Source organism: Amphiura filiformis, chromosome 19 (assembly GCF_039555335.1).
Source record: "Amphiura filiformis chromosome 19, Afil_fr2py, whole genome shotgun sequence".
NCBI classification, from domain to species: domain Eukaryota; kingdom Metazoa; phylum Echinodermata; class Ophiuroidea; order Amphilepidida; family Amphiuridae; genus Amphiura; species Amphiura filiformis.
In genome coordinates this window covers 39,458,644-39,482,851 of record NC_092646.1, presented here as the reverse complement: position 1 = coordinate 39,482,851, position 24,208 = coordinate 39,458,644, and the positions used below count along the sequence as shown (strand labels likewise).

The 24,208-nt window shown below is 35.7% G+C and overlaps 1 protein-coding gene across 2 annotated transcripts in view; it reads right to left on the bottom strand.

The window, feature by feature from the left end:
* Nucleotides 1-527: 527 nt before the first annotated feature.
* The window catches only part of LOC140141281 (uncharacterized), a 106,979-nt gene continuing 83,298 nt past the window's right edge, over nt 528-24,208 (bottom strand). The window contains exons 2-17 of one of the 2 annotated variants that reach the window (XM_072163095.1): nt 18,895-19,047; nt 18,047-18,421; nt 17,736-17,846; nt 16,652-16,900; nt 16,218-16,334; nt 13,298-13,537; nt 12,900-13,007; nt 11,682-11,918; nt 11,069-11,170; nt 5,453-5,701; nt 5,084-5,185; nt 4,138-4,332; nt 3,684-3,797; nt 3,081-3,284; nt 2,431-2,651; nt 528-719 (exon numbers count right to left, since the gene is read on the bottom strand). In XM_072163095.1, the coding sequence (XP_072019196.1) occupies nt 696-719; nt 2,431-2,651; nt 3,081-3,284; nt 3,684-3,797; nt 4,138-4,332; nt 5,084-5,185; nt 5,453-5,701; nt 11,069-11,170; nt 11,682-11,918; nt 12,900-13,007; nt 13,298-13,537; nt 16,218-16,334; nt 16,652-16,900; nt 17,736-17,846; nt 18,047-18,421; nt 18,895-19,047 (2,801 nt within the window). In that variant the 3' untranslated portion in view covers nt 528-695. Of the gene's footprint in view, nt 720-2,430; nt 2,652-3,080; nt 3,285-3,683; nt 3,801-4,137; nt 4,333-5,083; nt 5,186-5,452; nt 5,702-11,068; nt 11,171-11,681; nt 11,919-12,899; nt 13,008-13,297; nt 13,538-16,217; nt 16,335-16,651; nt 16,901-17,735; nt 17,847-18,046; nt 18,422-18,894; nt 19,048-24,208 lie in introns of both variants that reach the window. The other variant, XM_072163094.1, reaches the window with a different exon arrangement.

The following is a 24,208-nucleotide window of genomic DNA, read 5'->3' as shown; positions in this document are numbered from 1 at the left end:
AATGAAAAAAAAAAAATACTTTGAGCTTAGAATTTCAGCGTGATCAATCTGAGTTAACTCACACTCATGTATCTGATTTCCCTGTGCGATGTTGCAATGCTATAGTTATTACAGTTTCAGTTGGATGAAATATTACAAAGCAAACGAATAGTAGCAATACTTTGTTGTTTCCCAAATGAGAATAATAGTCTGCATATTGTTATGCAGCATTGTTATGGTAAATAACAGTACAACTCTTTGTTGCTAATGTCAAACTTGTCAAAGTGATTGTGATTGTAACACACAAGTAAATGAGAGCATGATAATTTATAGTGTCCGCTTCATTTACTTACGTCATCAGAAAAATTAATTTCGGTTCAAACGGGGTAACTTTACCCACACAATTTATCTTTTTCAGGAGAAATACGCATAAAAAATTGCAACGAGTGTTAACTTGTAATGTAATAATTATTCTCTTCGAATAGAGATAAACTTGTTTTTGCAATAGACCTACCCTTTAAGTTATTCCTAGGATAACTAATATGTACATCAAAACTAACCTTCCTATTACTTTCTATAGCTCAGGTCCTAATATTCATTCTTAACTCTCTCAATCTTTCTATCTTTCTCTCTCCCTCTTTATTTTCTACAATCCTCCACCAAATAAATGATAATGTATAATATTCATCGATGGTGGACTGGTGGTGTGTTCGCATTCAGAACATAAGTGGCTGTGCTACCTGTAAGGTATTAAAAAGGATCAATTGATTGATTAAAGCATATACATGCTGATGATGTTCTCTGTTTATTTACGTAACCCTAGAAATACGAAGAGGAGGGGGTTATATCACCCCCTAAGATTTGTTACGCCCAAACGACGTAAGCTGCTAGTCGTAGATCCATCTTTTGCGCTCATTTTAGTGATAACATTTTTACCCCAGCACATAACACCAAGGTAGGATCGGCCATCAACGATTACCATAGGGGGGAGGGGGGAGGGGGAGTGACTCTTTTGAGGCCCCAATGATTTTCATTTCGCTCTTGTGAAATTATTCCAAGACCTACTAACTTTTTACTTGTTAGTTAGGTGAAAATAGTTATTCCCCTTTATATTTTAGGAGAAAATTCTGTGAAAATCGCATTTTGGTAGAATTGTTAGCCGGAAATCATTTTGGCCTATACCTTTGTACATAGCCAGAATTTCCCCAATTTGCATGGGCGCCCTCACATTACGACGTCAAAGTGACATTAATTATGGGGAATGTTTGCACTTATATTTTGGTATCACTGAATAAAAGTGACCCATAGCTATATATCAGTACCAAATATAATGATATATGACGTTTATAATTGAAAATTAAGGGGGGGGGTCGCAACAAGTTCGTGTTACAAAATATGGCTCAGTAGTTCTAGGGTTAATGTAGCCTGTAAACATATTTATTTATTTAGTCAAGCCGATCTACGGCTGGACTCTTGTATTTCAGTAGTTTCTTCTTTCTTCAACCTTGTCACAATTTGCTCTAGCTCTCTTCAGTTTACCGATTATAACCAAAATAGGGCAATAGCTCCACTACGCCAGCCTTTACTTATGGTATGATCCATTTGGGGCCAAACGTCACGGATGGGTACTTCGGCTAAAATGTGTTTTTTACCAAGAATGCTTCTTCTCCTACAGATTACATGGTACAGCAATGACATTGACCTTGGCTACAGCCGGGGCCTATATGGTGTACACAGATTTGAGGGCAAATGTCATTATGGGGGTATTTCCGGTACATAATTAAATACTTTCAAAGTGCTTGTTTTCCTGCAGATTACATGGTATAGAGATGCGACTGACACATATGCATTGACAGTAGAGGGGTGTACACAGATTTTGAGTTCAAGGTCATGTAGGAGTCAAATGGGGTTGATTACTAAATATCACCTTAAAATTAACTATTTGCTGGGTATTAAGTGTTGTGACCATCAGAATAATCCCGAAAATGCTGTTTTGGGGTCAAAAGGGGTAAAATTCTAATGTGTGTCCAATTTGAATGAAAAGTAGAATATGTAACCCAAATATGAATCAATATGTGATGGTGGTCATTTCAAGGTCACCAGGGGTCAACCAAAGGGCAAATTCTTAAGTTTGTCCAATTTAAATGAAAATTGGTATATAATTGATATGATTCAAAACAAAATGGAAGTCATTTCAAGTTTTATTCATTTATTTATTTATTTATTTATTTATTTATTTATTTATTTATTTATTTATTTACTTACTTACTTACTTACTTACTTACTTACTTACTTACTTACTTACTTACTTACTTACTTACTTACTTACTTATTTATTTATTTATTTATTTATGTATTTATTTATTCTTCCAATGTATCTAACTGCCTATTAATTTATTCATCTTCATGTATTACATTTGTCTATTTATGTTATTATGTAATATCAATTACCGTCTGCGCATTGCCAGTGAACGGATACTGATTGACACCTTCGTAGGGCATGAGTTGGAGCAGTGGTTGTGGCTGTTGCTGTAGTGGCTGTTGCTGTAGTGGGCCCTTCAGGGGATTTATAACATTGCGACAACAGAGGAATGCAACGAGGGGCAACCCCACGAGCACACCCAGTAGGGCAATTCCTCCAAGAATGGCTCCGATAAGTCCTGAGATGATATCTATTGTAAAAAGTAGACAATGTCTTAGTGAATCATATGGGCATCTTTTTAAACGTATGGACACCTTTTAATCTTAAGACTCTTCTCCGATATGTGAATGGTAAGCAAAATAATATACATATAAAGGTAGATGATTAATTTTTTGAATTGGATGGATTTTATAATTATGCTTATTTCGACTGTGACGACTCCACTCAAATTATTGACTCGAACTAGACTTGGCATTTTAAGATTTGTGACTCAAACCGAGTCGAGTCATTGAAGTGTTGAGGCGAGTCTTTTGAGATATGAGACTCGAGTCCATTTCATCTGAGATTTAAGATTCTTGTCGAGTCACTTTGGTGACACGACTACAAGTCTTCAAGTACTACAAGTATTAATAAAAAGTAACATTTGATCATTTTGAAATCATACAACAGGCCCACGTACCTTCTTCACGTTCTTCTATGCAAATCGGAGGTTGGGGAGACCAGATAGCAACATTTGCAGCGATATGGCTGCACGTCAATGTTGATGTTCCAGCTAATTGATAGCCAGTATCGCATCTGCAGGTTACCTGTGTACCCACGTCATAGTCGTTTTGGAGTGATTCCAATTTACCGTTGGCTAATAGCAGCGGGGAACACGTGACTTCTGCAAAAACAAAAAACAAACGGATCTTCACATATTAACATAATCTTTTAAAAAATTTACCATGTATAATTATGGGACTGTAAAAACTATTTATTTTAATTTCAAATGCCATTATGCTCTCAAAAAGGTAACTGAATTTGCATTTTTGCTCTTCAGGCTATTTGTCTCTCAGATGACAATGGATAGGAAAACAACATCAAAATACTCCTGTTGAAGACGGTGTGTGTTTAAGGTCAAAATCTCAATGCGAGTTGAAAGGAGTGATCTGCTCGGTTTGTTTAAATCACATCAGCACGTCTAAACTTACATTTGTGATACATCAGTACACTATTGTTCATTTCAAAGTGAAAAAGTTTTGAATTTAAAAACAAAAGATGATAACAAAATAACGTTACTTACGAGTTTGACAACGGTAACCAGTATATCCTGTTTCACAAACACAATTGTTACCTTCAGCACATTCACCATTATCACCACAATCCGGATCACAGGATATTATAGGTGGTCTTCCCTCTACTGGAACGAAATCATTTATATATATTAATTCAAATATTAATCAATAATATGTATTCAATACTGCTCATGAGGTGTCTATTGTCATTGATTGATATTTGACTCTGTAGCACAGACTCCCTCTGGTTTTCTGCAAATTATAGCTAAAACACTTTAAATGACTACCACCTTTGTTGGAACCTGCTTTTTATGAGACACCCTATGCACATCAAATAATGATGTATGATTTTTAGGCATATAAAATAATATGCCTTCACATCAACAAACAGAACATATAATAAAATAAAATAATATTCATAAAAAGTAACATACTGGCGAAATAAATAATAGGACAACGAACCTTCTTCTGTGCAAATCGGTGTTTGAGGAGACCATTTAGCAGCATTCGGAGGGACAAGGATGCATGTCAATGTTGATATCCCAGCAACTAATCGATAGCCAGTATCACAGCTGCAGGTTACCTCTGAACCCACGTCGTAGGCGTCTTGGAGTGGTTCCACGCTGCCGTTGGGTAATTCCAGGGAACACGTGATTTCTATTTTAAAAAAAACCCGATCCTGACATCTCATTTTCTAATCATTTTACATTGTCAGATTTCTTATATTTAAAGACAAGTAATCCAGTCGACAACCTCAACCCCAGATTTACCTCATTGTTGATGACATTTTGGCATCATATGATAGATCATAAACATAGTCGTATTTGTCCCAAACGTGAAAATGGAATCGAAACCCAACATTAAACATTAAATGATCCCTTCTGAAAAGGACGCATATTTTTTCATAATTTATTTTAAATGTTATGCATATCTTATTACCAGCACATATGAGCATTAAGGGGGTACTACACCCCTGTGGTAATTCGTGACTATTTTTGCATTTTCTCAAAAATAATAACACACTGGTAACAAAAGTTATGTATATTATTGGGGCAAGGAATCCAATTACTACACTGAAATTTCAGTGACTAAAGACAAGCGGTTCAGTTTATATGATAGAAAATGAGGTACATTCTAGCGGTACCTCTTTTCTTATCATAAATCACGAACCGCTGTCTTGAGTCACTGAAATTCCAGTGTAGAAATTGGATTCCTTGCCCCTATGATATACGTAACTTTTGTTACCACTGTGTTATTAGTTTTTGAGAAAAATGCAAAAATAGACAAACATTTTATCGAGGGTGTAGTACCCCTTACGATTTACATCACTACACAATTGTAGATTTCAAAGTGAGAAAGATTTGAATAAAAAACAAACACGCAAATAATGAAATAAAGCTATACTTACGAATTTCACAACGTTCTCCAGCATATTCTCTATCACAATCACAATTGTTGCCTTCAACGCATTCACCATTAACACAAACCGGATCGCACGATATAGGTTCCTCTGTTTGAATTGATATCATAATTAAGTAGGTTATATTTTAAATATTATTACATACTATATACAACATATATCGTTTTTAAAATCAATTTTTTTCCTCATAATTACAATAATACAATATAATTCAAACGAGATCGTCAGATACACTAAAACAGACAGTTTTCTGTATTTTAGCACGTCCCTCTGGTTGACAAGAAAGACTTAACAAGTGTCTTTATTTATTGTCATCACGGATCATATTATTAGAATGTAATATATATAATGACTTACGATCATTAGATACAATAACAACAGTTACTCGATCAGGAAATTGAATTTGGCCATTATTGTTGATTCCGTCATTCGGTTGCAGAACCAGTAAGAATTTCTCATCCTTTTCATACAAGCTGTCATCGGTTGCACAGACTCGAAGTGTGTGTGAATCTTGATTGTTTCCAAACTGTATGGCGGAAGAAATGTCCTGAATCTCATAGTCGCTGGTTTCGGCACTTAATGGTACAGCACTAACAGCAGTGACACCTGTGAAAATCAAGACAAAACAAGTTCTAGTTTGCTTTTGTGAATATGATAAAAGGATGGCTCTAGTGGGAGCAAATACATTTTCCATCTCCAAATACGTACACGCGTACACATGAAATGCGTAATTGAATTTTCAGAAGAAAGATTTTCTGTAATGCGAGGGTGATTTAGACAGGGATTCTGGCCGCTTGATGTTTGATATTTCATTATTAATTATACCTGTTTGTACTATTCAGCACATTTTCGACCATTTCCGTAAACGTTTACCTCCTTGATAGTTGTATTGCTCATCCCTTCCCACTCTGAAAGTCCTGGCTACGCTATATTATTTATTTATTCATTCATTTGTTTATTCACAGTATGCAAATACCCGGCAGTTATCATAGGACGGATTTACAAAATACAATTTACACATCATTATCATCATCAGTCGGCTGCGGAGCAGGCGACTACAAGCTTTCTCCAACTAATGCGATCTTGGGCAAGCGAAACAATTTTGTTTGGCTGCAGCATCCCTTCAGTATCTCCCAGGAGGTGCTGGACATACTGTAAGTACAGTGCGCGCGGCCGTCCCGGTTTCCTCTTCCCATGCGGTGGAATATTGACTCTGGCAACCAGTGGAGTGGTGTTGGTCAGGTTGTATAGATGGTTTCATTTGGAATCCGATCCACATGCTTGATGTTTAACATGACTCTGTAGCAAGATGTTGCAAATCGTCGGGTGTATTACATAGTGACGTATGTTGATTTTTGTCATTTTTATGAAAATTGGCCAATGTATTTTAAATAGTGAGTAGTATAATATTACCAAGATTTGAAGCTCAAGTTTGCATAATTAATTAGTTAATTAATTATGCAAATGACGGATGTTGATATATTACATTACCCGACGTTTTACATAGTGGCGTATCTAAACATACGTCACTATGTAAAACGCCGTTTACTCGGAAAAACAACTAAATTGTATGGCGTATCTGTCACATCCGTCACTATGTAAAAACATTATTTTTCAATTTGAACGTACGTAATTCAATATTGTTCATTGAAACCTACATGATTTCTTGACGGATGTTGATAACTGGGTATAAACCAAAAACTTTACGTAGAGCAGATATTCAATGGATCATTATTTTATTAAAATATCACTTTTAATAAATTTTTAATGGTTCGAGTTGATTCGACAATTATTTAGAGACATTATTTCAAAGCTTTACAATATAAAAGGGATGATTAAGTAATAAAAAATGAAAATATTATGATCCTTTTTTAATGAGTAGGTTATTGAAAGATGATCAAAATATGTTCAGAGGCGTTTAGAGGCGGCTCCAAATTTACAGATAATACAGTGTAAATTGGTAAAAACTGAATACAATCATTGGTGTTTTGTAAAAAGAAGTTACAGCTTGTGTGATTAGCTATATCATGAGAGTGAGTACTAGTAAGATCAGGAGTAAATACTCAAATACAATAATGCCATGTATGTCGTGGGCACTCGTGACGAGTCGGTTTTATCGTGAAAAAAGCGTTTAATAATAAGCGTAAAGAACCGACGGATGCTTCGAAGTCCTTCCTTGATCCGACTTTTATGCGCAAGACATAGTGACGGATATGTGACGGATGTCCATAGATCAACACGAGAGACCAGATTAGCGTGCGCGATATTGGCACAAGACATAGTGACGGATGTGTGACTGATGTTAGGGTGCAACGTTTTCACGTTTTTACATACTGACGTATAATTTTGTAATCATTTTACTGATTTAATAGCGAATAATTCTTCATGTGATAGATGTTTTAAGATACTAGTTTTTTAAAATACAGCAACTTTTGGAGGATTTTACTTGATAGTGTTCTGCTATGGTTGATCACAAATCGGCGTACTCTTTGATCGCGTCTAACTCAAAAACTTTTTTTTCTGGCGAAGTTTAACATCCGTCACTATGTAATACACCCGACGAAATGCATTGATCTTGTTTTCCATGTCCTTGGTAATTACCCCCCAGCAAACACAAAACGTTTCCAAAACGTTTTGAATTGGTTTTATTTGGTTTTGGTTTTTAAAACGTTAAATACACGTTTCCAAAACGTTTTGATAAACATCGAGTTATCTGATGGCAGAATAGTTCGACCAAAACGTTATAAAAACGTTCTAATAACGTAGACCCATTGTAGACAAAATACTCACGAAAAAAGCAATTCAAATCACAATGTTCATAGATCATTCCATTCGACTGGGGTTCCACTATATAACCAATTAGCTGGATATTAAGGGATCTAAAATGAGCGTTTATTGCGTTTCGACAGTATTTTTTGTCGGACATGAGAGCACCTCAGACCTATCGAATTGCATTCTGAATACGAAGCATGTCTTTCTGATATCAAATAATTTTCATTTTTGAAAATCACAATATAATACAAATTTTATGACAAATTATAAAAATTTGATATTTTTCAAATTTTGATATATAACAGTCCTCAAAGTAAATTATATAAATCTAATGTTATATTCTTAAAGTGTATGTAGCAGGGAGGAAAAGCCGACGGTCAATTGAAAATTTTGACCTTCCATATTGAAGATATGGATTTTTTTCCCAAACAGACCTAATTTTTTTTAGTGTTTTGGGAAAAAAATCCATATCTTCAATACGAAAGGTCAAAATTTTCAATTGATCGTCGGCTTTTCATCCCACCTACATACACTTTAAGTATAAATCATCAGATTTCTAAAGTTTACTTCAAGTACTGTTAAATATCAAAAATATCAATTTTTAATGATTTGCCATAAAATGTGTGTTAAATTGCGAATTTAAAAAATCAAAATTATTTGATATCAGAATGACATTCTTCGTATTCAGAATGCAATTCGATATGTCTGATGTGCTCTAATGTCCCAAAATAAATACTGTCCAAACGTTCATACCCCAGCCCTTAAATAATTATTTAATATTTATTATAATAAGTAGGCTATCGAATCAACAAGAGACTTGCATTTTATTTTTCTGTAATTTATTTAGGCCTACTGTACGTTATTTGCATGAATGATGACAGATATGAATAAAAAACGTAAGCAAATTAAAGTAAAAAGTACCGGTAAATTTACATTGCTTTATTTTATATATCAACTTTCAAAAGATGTAACCATGGTAACGCACGGTCTCGATTTCGTAAAATAATGAACCGGCAGTTAGTCTCGAAGTCCCCAGACGGCTTGTGCTCCTCGTTACTCAAGGAGCACAAGCCGGCTGGGACTAAGACTACCCACCGGTTAGTGCGGTTTGTGTGTTTCGAAATACTAGTAACAAATTGTAACCGTTTTGACCATGCATCAACGGATATATCTGTGAATCTCAATTGCTGATTGCTAACTGTTTACGGTGGAATTTAATAGGCCTAGCTAACCTTTAATCATGTTTATAGATCAAAAGATAAACGTGTATAGGCCTTTGATTTTGTAGACAAGTTGCAGCTATGTTTTGGGCGAAACATTTGCGTTTTTAATGGAATTACTGACATATGATTTTAGTCTGCACTGATGGCGAGCAATGGTGACTACTACACAGTACTATAGTACTAGTATCCTTGATCTCAGTGACCTTATACTTGACTAGCCTATACGTGGTTACTGCTCAACTACTATACATGTATATTAGCTGTTCAAATTTGATTCTGGTGTGGAGAAAGCGATACAATTCTACATGTATTTTTGTTGTATTTAATGATAAGTGTTCCGGCTCCAAGAGTAAAGTATAACAGCATTAGGTCTACTCATTTAGGTAAGTTTTCATTTTCAGTTTTAATTGAGGCCCTTTTATTTCTTAATTCTGTAAATTTTAATAGCATGACATGGTATAAATGTGCCATTTGTTTCTGATTATAATCATATATAATATTCACGCTAGTTGCCCATTGCAAGTCTCTTGTTGGTTTATATACTGCTCCAAAAAGTATCCTTACACTTGGAAGAAAAATAGATAGCGCATCTATTAAATAAATAAATTTACCCAAATATGGTTTAGTTTTAATTCACATGTTCAGTTCAGTTCAGTGAGTTGTAGAATTGATTTTTCCAAGTGTAAGGATACTTTTATAATTTTAGCGCAGAATACATTTACATTAATGTATTTTAATATCACATTTAATATCCTAGCTAAGGTTGTTTTGGTTATCCGAATCATGCTGCCAGCTGCCGGCAAGAATAATCGATGCAACAGGACTGGACTGGGACGCTGAACATGTCTTGATGTCGAAGACATTGGTGACATGGAGTTATACATTATCTCATGGTGTACATCTTTTACTTTCATGGTTAATGTATTTCTTCATGGTTTCATGTCTTATATACTACACAAGAGATCGAAGTGTTAACGTCATAACCATGATAACTTGGACTACCAAAGTGATGCGGTTTATTAGCATTTGGAAAACGGTCTGATAACGTTTTCAAAACGTGTCATGCAAACGTTATTGAAACGTATTTAGAACTACGTTTTAAAAACGCAATATTGAAACGGTTTTTAAACAAAAGTGAAACGTAATATTAACGTGAAAAAAACGTAATCAAAACGTTTCATGCAAACGTTATTGAAACGTATTCAAAACTCCACACATTTACGTTTTTAAAACGCAATATTGAAACGTTTCTTAAACCAAAGTGAAACGATTTTTTAACGTTTTAAAAACGTATTTTGGCTAGCTGGGCCATGACTCGCACCCGTACAGAAAGACAGTAACACACGTTGTCTGAAACAGCTTGATTTTTGTTTCGATTGGCAGGGACGGGCTTCTCCAAAGGCGTTCCAGTTTCCAGAAAGCTGCCCAGGCTAGTGCTTTTCTTCTTTTTAGGTCTCCAACACTAGAACCCAAATACTTGAAGTCTGTGACATGGTTGATGGTACTACCATAGACTTCAAGTCCACAAAAGTGACTGTTAAGGGAAGTTGGTACTCCTTGAAGCCTTCCATGATCCTCCTCAAAATGTGTATTTGCTGAGCACAGCTGCGACCCGATCTAAAGCCAGTCTGGTTGCTTCTCAGCAAAGGATCAATGTAGGGGTCGGATCCTGTTCAGAAGGATATTGTTGTACACTTTTGCGGCAATGGACATAAGCGAAATACCATGGTAGTTTGTCATGAGAGAGGTCACCTTTCTTTGGTAGAGGAATAATTACATTCGTAACCCATTGACGTGGCGGTGTCAGCGTTGCGAATACTTCCATACAGAATTCGAGAATCATATCAATCATGCTATCATACACATCAAAGTAGTAATATGGCCTTCCAGGACATCTCCTCGTGTTCAAAGGTCGACTGTAAATATGTCGGAATATTGCGCGCGACCAAAGTCCCTCGTGAATATAGTGATTACTTACGAACTGATGACATTTGATCTAGATAACCCGATCTCAGGATTTTTACTTCAGTGCATTGACCCTCTTCCACCATGGCAAATATTCCTTCAAAATAGAACTGATCTGTAAGTAATGCAAAACAAAAACAAAACAAACAATAAATAATAATTTATAAAGCAATTTTAACGCAAAACATCAAATGTTTCCTTGTATTGCTTATACTAGGTGCGTATTGTATGCTCGCACTCCTAGTGCTGATTCATATATAGTAAGTCGAGACCGCGCATTTTGTACAGTGGGCGTCTCCATTGTGAATAATAATGATTAATGATAATAAAATGATTCACAAGACCTTAAAAAGTGAATCATTCATAGTTGACTATGTGTCGACGCTGGCGGCTTCGTCATTTTTCTGCCATAAATTATTCATGAGGTCCGCATGATTTTTATGACGTCATCTTAACTAAATCTTGTTAGCAATACACTAAGTTTTGATTTTTCAAATGTTATGACTAAACCCTGTGTTGTTACAAAAAGTATGCATTACGCTGTTCACACGTTTGTATTGATCGTGTATAGGCGTTGCAAGAGCGGTTTGTTATTATACATTTTAGTAATTTAAACCATCTCTTACCGTCATCATCTTTAATAACCACAGTTGCATCCGTTGAACAGATATCCACATTATCAACAGCATTCGTAAGCTTGTGAAGACTCAATTGGAAGCATTCGTCGGTCTCTTTTATTTGGTCGTTGACAATCGTAATGGTTTCTGTGACAGAGGTCTGACCTGGTCCAAATGAAATTGGCGAGCTTTGTAACCCATTGTAATCCTGCACTGATTTAGCATCTATATCAGCTGTGGTAAGACCTGTGCAAATAAAGTTATTTATAAAATCTCGTGTAATTATTACAAACCCCGGGAGGGTAGAGTTGATGTGGGGTCTGGCAACAATTTGTTGGCGAGATGAGAGGGGGAAGTGACTTTTGGCATACATTTATGGGGCACCTTTTACATAAAACGCTTTAAAAGGCAAACAGTGCGGAAACTCTTTAGCATGCAAATTGTCCTACTCGCTGCGCTCGCAATATATATCTAGAACATTTAATGTTTGGAAATTGGGATCCTAAATATTTGACATGGACAAGGCAGGGGGGACGAATATGTTTTGATACGCCGTTTGGCAAATACCCCAGCTCATAATTGCACAACTCCTTAAGGGATGGGATATGAACGTTTAGACAGTATATTTATTGTGGGACATTAGAGCACATCAAACATATTGAATTGCATTCTGAATACGAAGAATGTCCTTCTGATATCAAATAATTTTGATTTGTTGAAATTCGCAATGTAATACACATTTTATGGCAAATGCTTAAGGATTGATATTTTAATATTTAACCCCAAAACACCAAAACAAATTAGGTCTTTTTGGGGGAAAATCCATATCTTCAATACGAAAGGTCAAAATTTTCAACTAATCGCCGGCTTTAATTTATTAAATTTACTTCGAGGACTGTTATATATCAAAAATGTGAAAAATATCAAATTTTAATAATTTGTCATAAATTTTTTATTATATCGTGAATTTCAAAAATTAAAATTATTTGATATCAGAAAGACATTCTTCGTATTCAGAATGCAATTCGATATGTCTGATGTGCTCTCATGTCTCACAAAAAATACTGTCGAAACGCTCAAAACGCTCATTGCAGATCCCTTAACGGTGTTTGATAATAATATCAATGTGTTTTTATTTTCTTAAAAGTGACTTTTTAACCTCATATATCCTGTCAGTTTGGTCAAATAAGCAAGGAAAATAAATAAATAGAAACAAAACACGTTTACCAATCTGAACAGCTTCTTCTACATTTCCCGATCGCAATAGTGTGACCCTCACTACTGATGATGACTCGAGGACAGATGCGGCTGGTGCTGCAAACTCGACACAACTTCCTAATAGCAGTCAAAGGACATAAACATTGTTGTTTCACACCAGCTATATATATATATTCTGCCTTTAGGTCGTGTAGTCACATAAATAAAAAATAACATGATTACACAATATTTATTTATGTGTCTTAAAAGACCACTAATTGACATCGGTGTTCGCCGTACATAAATAATGGTGTCTGAGACCCCCATTTCTATATACATCTGGTGTTACATGTAGTGGATTTAAAGTGACGTCATTTAATATTTGCTCAAATGCCACAAGGCTATTCACAAAAATATTGACAACTCACTTTTCGTACTACTATCGTGTATGGTGACAACAGTCGTGCAGGGTTTACTGATAACGTCGTTCTTGCCAGATACGTCTTTAATAAATAATTCAAACGTTTCAGGGTCTTCTTTGGAAGCATCAGAGTTGATATCAATACAAACTTCTTTACTGGTTTCGTCCATTTCAAAAGTGATCGACAACGATGCTGGAGATGTATAATCAAGACCACCTTCAGCACTAATGTCTCGTAAGCGAAGTTCTAAAGGAAAGAACAGATGTAAATAATTCAAAGAAAAAGCGGATAGTGTAAGGGCAAACTGCTGAAAAGAAGGACATTCTATTAAAATGTTGATTAGCAAGTTGCCTGGGTTAGTCAATTTGAGGCTGGCCTTATCAAGTAAAATGAGTAATTTGGAAATATATCTCTTTTCATTTCAATCATTATAAATTCATAAACATCTTTATGAATCTCAGCGAAACTGGGCCAATAGTTCCAACATTACACACATGGGGAGACGAGGGCTATGAAGGGTGCAATACAATCATATATTTAGTGAAGCTCTGACAATGTAACAAAGTCAGAAATTATGTAACAAAGTCAGAAATTAGTTTCACATCGCTTCAGAATCATTGTAAGTTGCAGATCTCACACCAGCACATAAATCCCCATAAAGATATATACTAAATCTTCCTCAAGAAAACGTCATTTTTTCTTCGCAGGAGCGACTCAGTTCTTTAATAGCCACAGCTATGATGGATGAAATTAGCCCTAGACTGATCCCTCTGACCGGGAACAAATATAGGTTGACCGTCATTATTTTTTACGACTGGCCTTCAAAGTCTAGGATGTCTGGGAATTACCTAATTTACATGCAAAATCGTGCCAGTGTTTCTGTATAGAAAAGGCTGCTTAAAATCATTAAAAAATACCCGATCTCTTCCATCTGTGATACACTTGCCGGATTTGATATTACTAATCATGACCAATCCAAATTTAGCCAAAGTTATGCACATTTCTGCTCATTTTTATGTTTACTTTAGGCCATCTATGAGTTTTTCTTAGAAATGCATTCAGGGCGCACAAGCATATAATACTATTTGGTGGTGTGAAATCTAAAAGCATCAGCAATGTTTTTTTAACAAACTTCCAATTAAACTACGTGAACGTACGATAGCGTTTTGTCGGACCCGTGGTGCTTTTGCGGGCATTTGGCCTACTTTCCAATTTCCCGTCATATATTTAGCGATAGATAAGCCTATATGTATTATACAGCCTACATGTATTTCCAAGGAAGGGGAAGGGTCACACCAAAAAACGGGGAGTCATATTTTTACACCAAAATAGAAGAGGTCATACAATTATCAAGGGCATGTGACTTTCAAACTTTTCGCGCATTCTTTGTAATTGCAACATTTCTGTGACCATTTTCGAATATTTTTTAAAAGGGTTCATAAAAGTTATCAACCTGATATAGAAGGGTCATTAACGAAATCCACCCGCGATAAGGGGACACAAAAATTGACTCTCGTCACCTACATATTCGTGAATACACGCAAATGTACATTTATATGCCTTTATATACGGTATAGAAACAATGGCAAAGTGGAAATCGAAACTCAGTTTACTATCTTGGTACCCCCATTGGGGTACATTTACAGGTGGCTTAAGGGCGTACTACACCCATATATTGGTTTGATTGGTCTAAAAAAATATTTTTTCATTTATAGCGAGGCGATATATGCACGGATCATGTGAAATAAATTTTTTTTTTTAATAAATAAAAAAGGTGTTTTTAAACCATTGTATAGTAAGTCATTTTAGCCCTATATATTTTTTGTTTACCGTATCCTGGTAACTCAGATGCGTGTTTCATAACAAACCATAATTTATTCTTTTCAACATGTTCAAGTAGGGTACATGTATAGAATACATTAAATCCTTTGTTATACTCTCTATAGAAAATCTAGTGGTGCTTGCAAAATATATAACACTGAATAAATTAAATAAACACTTACACAATAGATGCATAGTCATTAGTCAATTTGATATTGATGTTGTTATTGATGTGTTGTTAGGAGAAGAAAAGGCTATTATGTCAGGTTATAGGTCAATTGGTTCAGGTCAAATTTAAGCATCAATTTTGAATACACATGTGAGAGTCTGTGATACAAAATGTATCATAATGAGGAATAATTTTGATATTCTGTCTTTAACTAGATATATATCGAGAAGTGCAAGGTGGATATACTAATATACCTTGGGATGTAAATGGTGAGTACAATTTAGAATGCCTAGTTGAGATGGATTTCACAAATAAATATAAAATAGTTACCAAAATCACAAAAGCTAAGCTTACGGAAAACTACCAAATATGGTGGTATAGGTGACAAGAAATACAATTTTTTTCAACATTGCTGTAGTATGGTTGTGGTAACCTGTTACCTATGGCTTAATTAAGTTTCAGTGAAATAATGTCGCAAGTTAAAAATACAAAATATAGCTCAACATTGAAAATAGAAGCATTTTAACCAGTTCCTTTTTTGATAGTTGTGGAGCACCAAGTTCATGAAGTCATAAAAGAAATCAGGAACCACTTATTCCCATTTTACATATCAACTTTATTTCCCTAACGTGTTAGCAACACATATCCAAAATTTTAACGAAATCCGTTGATATTAAGCTTTCCAAAATGAAGTGAATTTAAATCATCAGTGATGTACCACCTTTTGGCTTCTACTTTTAAAAGCATGTAAGCTACGTTGATACCGATGCCACCAATAAAACGAGAAGATTTGCCCTTCATTTTGCATACCACTTTGTCCAATTTTTTTTTGTAATTTCTTCACAAAATGCAAAAAAATGCAAAAAAAAATCAATGGGTGTATTACCCCCTTAATGTTTTTAAAAGCTCATTAAAGCTAAAAAGTTTGATAATTACCGATTGTTGATTCTCCATCAATGTTTCCACGTCTCACAACATTTAAAGTAAACTTTTCCGAATCCCCTTGAAGCGGCTCACATACAGCATAATCGTGATATTCGAAAGAGAACAGAGCTTTAAAAAATCGAAACCATTATCAACCGAAAGTTAGAAGGTAGGTTATGTAACTGGAGCAATAATAAACAGTGCCATAGCCATGTTAACACCAGAATTGCTTTGTGTTCATCCATTCGTTTATTTATTATCATCTCTATGCAAAGCGTCATTTTATAAAAGCATTTTGCCATCATTATATTCTTTTACTGTAATGGTCTTAGTTTTTGCATCAGGAATTAATGAGTCGAAATAGTAGTTGATAGAGGATACATGTCATCTTATTACGACACTGTTAATTAAAACATAATTATCACCATAGCAAGTACTCAACTCACACTTTTGATGATCGTGTATTGTTACAAAGGCTCTTCCAGGACGACAAATTTTTCCAGTGCATACAGATGGATCAGGATCAGTAGGATGGTAGAGATCGACAGCAAACATCTCCGGTCCTTCTACTTCACCGTCACACTTGATGGTAATGTCCACAGTTTCCTCTGTGGATCCCAGACCAAAGACGATGTTACCGAGAGTTACGGAATCGAAATCATCCAAATTTGCCGTTAACGAAGTTGTTGAATATTCTGAAAGTTAAAATGATGTTGTGAAAAAGATGCAAATTTATTTATCAAAAGTTTTAGAAATACATAAATCAAATTCATCTTAATAGTGTGACAGGGTAAATTAAGGTGACAGAGTCTACAAAATCAAAAGGTTTGTAGTTAAACTGGTTATTAAAGCTATTTTGCTAAAGACAATTGTGCTGTTTTCTTTTATTAATGCAAATAGCCAAGTGATTATTTGCGATTCAATACTGAATTAAACGAGTCTACAGAGTTGAACAAAAAAAATTACCCAAAACATCCAATATGATCGTCTCATTTAACAGCTTGTTTTCGTTATCAGGGTACAAAATCTAACCAAAAGTTATTTGGATGATTCAGTTGGAAAAAGCACGTTTACAACGTCAGTGCCCCGTAAGCGTTATACAGACTTGACATTTAGGTTGATTTGTTTTTTCGCAAAATGCCAAGACTGGTTTGGAAGCGGTCTGCAAAAACCGCACTTTCTGACTCGTTTTTAACTCGTCTCTGGTACATGACACCAATCTCCGCGGGGTAACACCTAAAAGGCGGCGGGATAACTCGCCGCCTTTTCTTAACTCGTCCTTTTTAATCACAGGTTACTCTCCCCGTCGAGAATGTGTGCCACCCGGCATAATATTTGATCACAACGTTTAAATAACATTAAATGGCAGGAAAACTTGCCCACATAAAATCCCTGGCTAGTCAACTGCCCGGCTCAACTGGAGCAACCACCCAAAAAAACCAATTTGGTATAATATAAAAACAGTTTTACAGTACTGTTATCCAATACAAAAGCCCTCGATATACTTATACAATTTGCTAGTTGTCTTACCTATGGTTTTAGCTGCAAGAACACCAGTTCGTTTAACAGTCAATGACAGCAATATGTCAGCGTCAGCGCCCTCTACGACTTCAATATTTTCAGATTCAAAGCAAAATTCATCTGAAAGGTAATTGAGCATAATAAGCTAAACATTTTTGCAAACATGGTAAGCACATCAACACCAAACCCACACAAGTACTGTACGTACAACTTACATACATGAAATATGCATGTATAATTTGGCATATATTCTCCACGTGGTTCCATAATTCATGCAGCTTGCATTATATACATAATTATTACAACATTAATTAACTTACCATCATTATCCACGATGCGAACTTCAAAACCATCTTGCGGGTCTGGAGTATCCAGGAAACCCAGGTTATTTTGAGGCCTTGATAAGACTGAAAATACCTCGTAACCGTCCACCCCGCCTTCCACGTCACAGTCATCAACGGTGTCAATCGGGATGTAATCTAAATCGCCTTGACGGCTGGCGGAATAAACCTCTTGATAAATATCAAGGTAATGGTGCCCTGCGTCCTGCAGAGCCGAAGGCAGTCTTTGGCCATCGTGTTCTATCACAAATTGACCGTAATCTTTACTAGAGGTTGCTTTTTCGGAGCAGACAAGATTTGGGTCTCCAAACAATAGCCCTTCATCTATCAGACAACCATCCTTGGTGTAGAACACTGCAGAAAATTTGTATTATTAGTAACAACAATAATAATAATGTATACAGTTTGCGTATAATGGGAATAATTATATTATTTTATATTCAAATTACCGGTAGGCCTCCACACCTATGATGCGACCAAATATGACACCAACCAAAATGTATGAAGAGATCACTAGCCCGCAATAGATATTATTTTGGGAATGAGATTTTACGTATTCAATATAATAACCCCCATAGACCCTACACATGCATTTTAAACATACTTTCATACCCACTACCCTGCTCATACATGACCCCTTCGAACATCTGCTTATTGACACTAGCACTCTCAGATTCCCTCTTATTGTACATCGACATTTTTCTTCATGGAATTTAACATCTATAAACATAATTCAGCACTCGATAAACAACACACACCAACCCACTCCACACAGAACACAACCCAGAAAATAATTTACTTGTGGCAAGCATTTGTTAAATTCTTACATCCAGTGGACGCATCAAGAAAAATAGAAGAATAGACAACGAAATCCACGGTATCAGTTGTCGCATGAATCCATACCGTCTCCCCTTCAGTATAAGAACAAGCTGGTTGGTAAACTCCAGTAAATGGGGCTGCACCATCACATGTCAACTGAGCTATAGAGGTGAGAAATTGGTAAACGTGTATATGATTAGAATTTTAAAACAAAATAATAGAACGTAATTATAAAGTGTTTCTTAAAACATCAAAATTATGATTATGCTATTTGCTCATTTGGAAGATGAGATTTGGAACTAGCGGTATAGTAGGGGTGTGATCAACCTTCTTTGTCAGGGGACAAAATAAAGATACCATGCCACATTTGAGGATTACCTGCTACTTTCTTTGATGTTAAGGGGTGGGGTATTAACCTTTGGATAGTATTTATTATGGGACATTAGAGCACATCAGACGTGTCGAATTGCATTCTGGATACGAAGAATGTCCTTCTGATATCAAATAATTTTGATTTTTTGAAATTCGCAATGTAATACACATTTTGTGGCAAATGATTAAAAATTGATATTTTTAATATTTAACAGTACTCGAAGTAAACTTTATGAATCTGATAATATGTACTTAGAGTGTATGTAGGTGGGATGAAAAGCCGACGATCAATTGAAAATTTTGGCCATTCGTATTAAAGATATGGATTTTTTTCATCTTCAATATGAAAGGTCAAAATTAGATTTACTTCGAGGACTGTTATTAAAAATGTGAAAAATGTCACATAATAATTAGTCATAAAATTTGTATTATATCGTGAATTTAAAAAAATGAATATTATTTGATAACAGAAAGATATGCAATTCGATATGTCTGATGTGCTCTCATGTCCCACAAAAATACTGTCGAAACGCTCAAAACGCTCATTCCAGATCCCTTAAAGAACTCTTGAAACAGTATTTGTGCACCCAATGTCGAAATAATTAGTTTTTGGAACTATATATAAATTCTGGTTATATTTCAAAGTGTCCAAAAAATGTTTCATTTGGACGAAGCATGATTGTCTATAAGCGATAAATCAAGTATATTAGTCAGTATAAAAGTAAACAAGTGCTTTGTTGGTCGAAGCAGCCAAAAAATAGATTTTCATTATCTGAATCAATATATTATTGAAAAAATAACACTTTGGTGTTTTGCAAAAGTTCATTCTACAAATCATATACTTTGAAAACTTGTTTAATTTATTGTTCTTAATGAGTTACGTACGTTTTACAAAAGTGTTGTTGTTTCAGCCCTCTTTACAACATAACTCAAGAACCTCAGGACCTACAAAAGTATATCTGTGATATTTAAATTCTTCTACACACTCGCTACGAATTGAGCAATGTAATTTTTGCTAAAGCTCACTTCCATTCACAAGATGCTGCGAACTACTTTTTGTTTGGGCTACTTCGACCAACAATACATCGTATACCCTTAATGACATTAATGACCGTGTAAATAAAAAAAATTACAGCACCTCCAATTTGCTGAAATGTGAATCTAATAGATGTTCATGATGTGTTATGTCCTTCATGATATCAGAAGTAGGAATTTATATTTAATATTGCCCTATTAAAGAGCAAAAATAAATATATATCTACAAGTAAATATCAAAATATATATTACGTTTTTACCTGTCAGGATATATTGATTCTCTTTAATTTCCATCATGTATAATTCGACTATCATGACCCTATATCATTGTATTGGTAAAGAAAACAAGTTAGGGATCGTTCACAAACACTTGTTAGGGAGGGCTGATGATCCCCCTTTTCAGATCTCAGAACTTTCAGACCCCCCCATTTGCCATAAAAATCATGGGCCAACCCCATAGAAAATCATATAAACTTAATTTTCCCAGAAAAATTTGTGGTATTTTTTTCAAGGCCCCACTCAGGATGGTAAAAAAACCCTTTTTGCATCAGGCCCCCCTTAACAAGTGTTTGTGAACGGTCTCTTAGAGCTCAATGGCGTCACTGGCAAGTGCTAACGAAAACATGTTTATAGAGCTTGATTGCTTCTTTTAAATTTCCATCATGCATGGATGGACGATCATGACCCTATTTCATTGTATTGGTAAAGAAAACAAGTTAGAGCTCAATGGCGTCACTAACAAGTGTTAATACCCATTGAAATCTATTGAAATATTTTTAAATTCCATCAGACTGGAAAGTGCGACAAAGTACTGTTGTGTTCTGTTGCCCGATCATTGCTTTAGCAGTTAGCAGCCTGCACAACCGATTCTTTTGTTTGGCAAGGCTCACTCAGTCATTTAATGAGGCAATACAAACGATCGAATTTGGTGTTGAAATGAGCTAAATTTTTAGTTACACCTTTTCGATGTAAAATTAATTTTCTCGGCCAAATGAAAAGCAATCATTTTCATTTTTTCAGTAAATGTCAGGAAAAATTGTAGTGCTTGATACTGTATTTTTTTTTCAAATTCTAGTGTTCAGATTTCACACCACCAAATAGTATATATGGTTGTGCGCCCTTGAATTTCACTTCTCAGAAAAACCCATTGATTCTGAATTTAAGCATTAAAATGAGCAGAAATTTGCATAATTTTAGCCAAATTTGGATTGGTCATGATTAGTAATATTAATTCCTGCAAGTGTACCACAGATGGGAGAGATCGAATAACTTTTAATGATTTTAAGCAGCCTTTTCTTTACAGAAACACCGGCATGGTTTTGCCTGAAAAATAGGAAATTCCCAGACATCGTAGACTTTGAGGGCCAGTCGTAAAAAATAATGACGGTCAACCTATATTTTTTCCCAGCCAGAGGGATCAGGCAAGGGCTGATTTCAACCATCATAGCTGTCGCTTAAAACTGAGTCGCTCCTGTGAAGAAAAAAATGACGTTTTCTTAAGGCAAATTTAGCACATATCTCTATGGGACTCTGATTTGGTGGTGTGAGATCTGAATGGAGCTGTGTGTGTGAGTCTCAACTTTTGATTGAGCAAGTTAGCCCTGTTCCTAATTCGTGTTTGGATTCACCGAAGAAGTGCATTGACTGAATTTATGTAATTAAAAGCTAAAATTGAAGAGAACTGCAACATTTGCTACTAATACCAGTGCTAAGGTGAGTTTATGACCCAAAATGTGTGTTTGAGTGAAAGATTCCATTTCGTAGAGTGACTTAGGCCCATGCAATGTAACCATAATATTTTGTAAGCTTACATCATCAATGGCATGCAATGACTCAGTGCCAGATAGAGAAGACATTGCAGTATGGTGCTAGGGTACTGGTCGGAACTCATGAAATAGGCGCCTGGATCAGGTAAGCTTACGGTTTGTGTGTTGGTGGGGGGGTAGGCTAAGCTTATGATTTCACTACTGGTAACCCAGGTAATGTTTACAATCATGATGGTATGCAATGACTCAGTGCCAGATGTAGAAGACATCAGTATATGGTGGCACATGGGCTAGGGCACTGGTTGGAGCTTATAAAATGTGTACATGGATCAGGTAAGCTTATGGGGGGGGGTAGACTTAAGATTTCACTAATAGGCCATATAATTGAACACTTATAATTCAGACATTGTGGTCATGTTCTTCTTTGTTTTTGTGTGTCTGCCTGGTCACTTGTCCCTCTTGACTGTAAATTGCTGAAAGCCTAAGCCTTGGTGAATTTTTAACATGGTAATCACAATGCTATCTTCAGTAGATAGCAGATGTCACAGAACACAATGATTCTGCTTGAAAAAATTTTTAACCAGCTTCTTGCTCAAATTATGCTAAAAATAAGTTAATTAGATTAAAATAGTCTGAAATTAAGGATAATCAGAAACATGTTGCATCATTCATGGAGCTGTGTGTGTGAGTCTCAACTTTTGATTGAGCAAGTTAGCCCTGTTCCTAATTCGTGTTTGGATTCACCGAAGAAGTGCATTGACTGAATTTATGTAATTAAAAGCTAAAATTGAAGAGAACTGCAACATTTGCTACTAATACCAGTGCTAAGGTGAGTTTATGACCCAAAATGTGTGTTTGAGTGAAAGATTCCATTTCGTAGAGTGACTTAGGCCCATGCAATGTAACCATAATATTTTGTAAGCTTACATCATCAATGGCATGCAATGACTCAGTGCCAGATAGAGAAGACATTGCAGTATGGTGCTAGGGTACTGGTCGGAACTCATGAAATAGGCGCCTGGATCAGGTAAGCTTACGTTTTGTGTGTTGGTGGGGGGGGTAGGCTAAGCTTATGATTTCACTACTGGTAACCCAGGTAATGTTTACAATCATGATGGTATGCAATGACTCAGTGCCAGATGTAGAAGACATCAGTATATGGTGGCACATGGGCTAGGGCACTGGTTGGAGCTTATAAAATGTGTACATGGATCAGGTAAGCTTATGGGGGGGGTAGACTTAAGATTTCACTAATAGGCCATATAATTGAACACTTATAATTCAGACATTGTGGTCATGTTCTTCTTTGTTTTTGTGTGTCTGCCTGGTCACTTGTCCCTCTTGACTGTAAATTGCTGAAAGCCTAAGCCTTGGTGAATTTTTAACATGGTAATCACAATGCTATCTTCAGTAGATAGCAGATGTCACAGAACACAATGATTCTGCTTGAAAAAATTTTTAACCAGCTTCTTGCTCAAATTATGCTAAAAATAAGTTAATTAGATTAAAATAGTCTGAAATTAAGGATAATCAGAAACATGTTGCATCATTCATGGAGCTGTGTGTGTGAGTCTCAACTTTTGATTGAGCAAGTTAGCCCTGTTCCTAATTCGTGTTTGGATTCACCGAAGAAGTGCATTGACTGAATTTATGTAATTAAAAGCTAAAATTGAAGAGAACTGCAACATTTGCTACTAATACCAGTGCTAAGGTGAGTTTATGACCCAAAATGTGTGTTTGAGTGAAAGATTCCATTTCGTAGAGTGACTTAGGCCCATGCAATGTAACCATAATATTTTGTAAGCTTACATCATCAATGGCATGCAATGACTCAGTGCCAGATAGAGAAGACATTGCAGTATGGTGCTAGGGTACTGGTCGGAACTCATGAAATAGGCGCCTGGATCAGGTAAGCTTACGGTTTGTGTGTTGGTGGGGGGGGGGGTAGGCTAAGCTTATGATTTCACTACTGGTAACCCAGGTAATGTTTACAATCATGATGGTATGCAATGACTCAGTGCCAGATGTAGAAGACATCAGTATATGGTGGCACATGGGCTAGGGCACTGGTTGGAGCTTATAAAATGTGTACATGGATCAGGTAAGCTTATGGGGGGGGTAGACTTAAGATTTCACTAATAGGCCATAT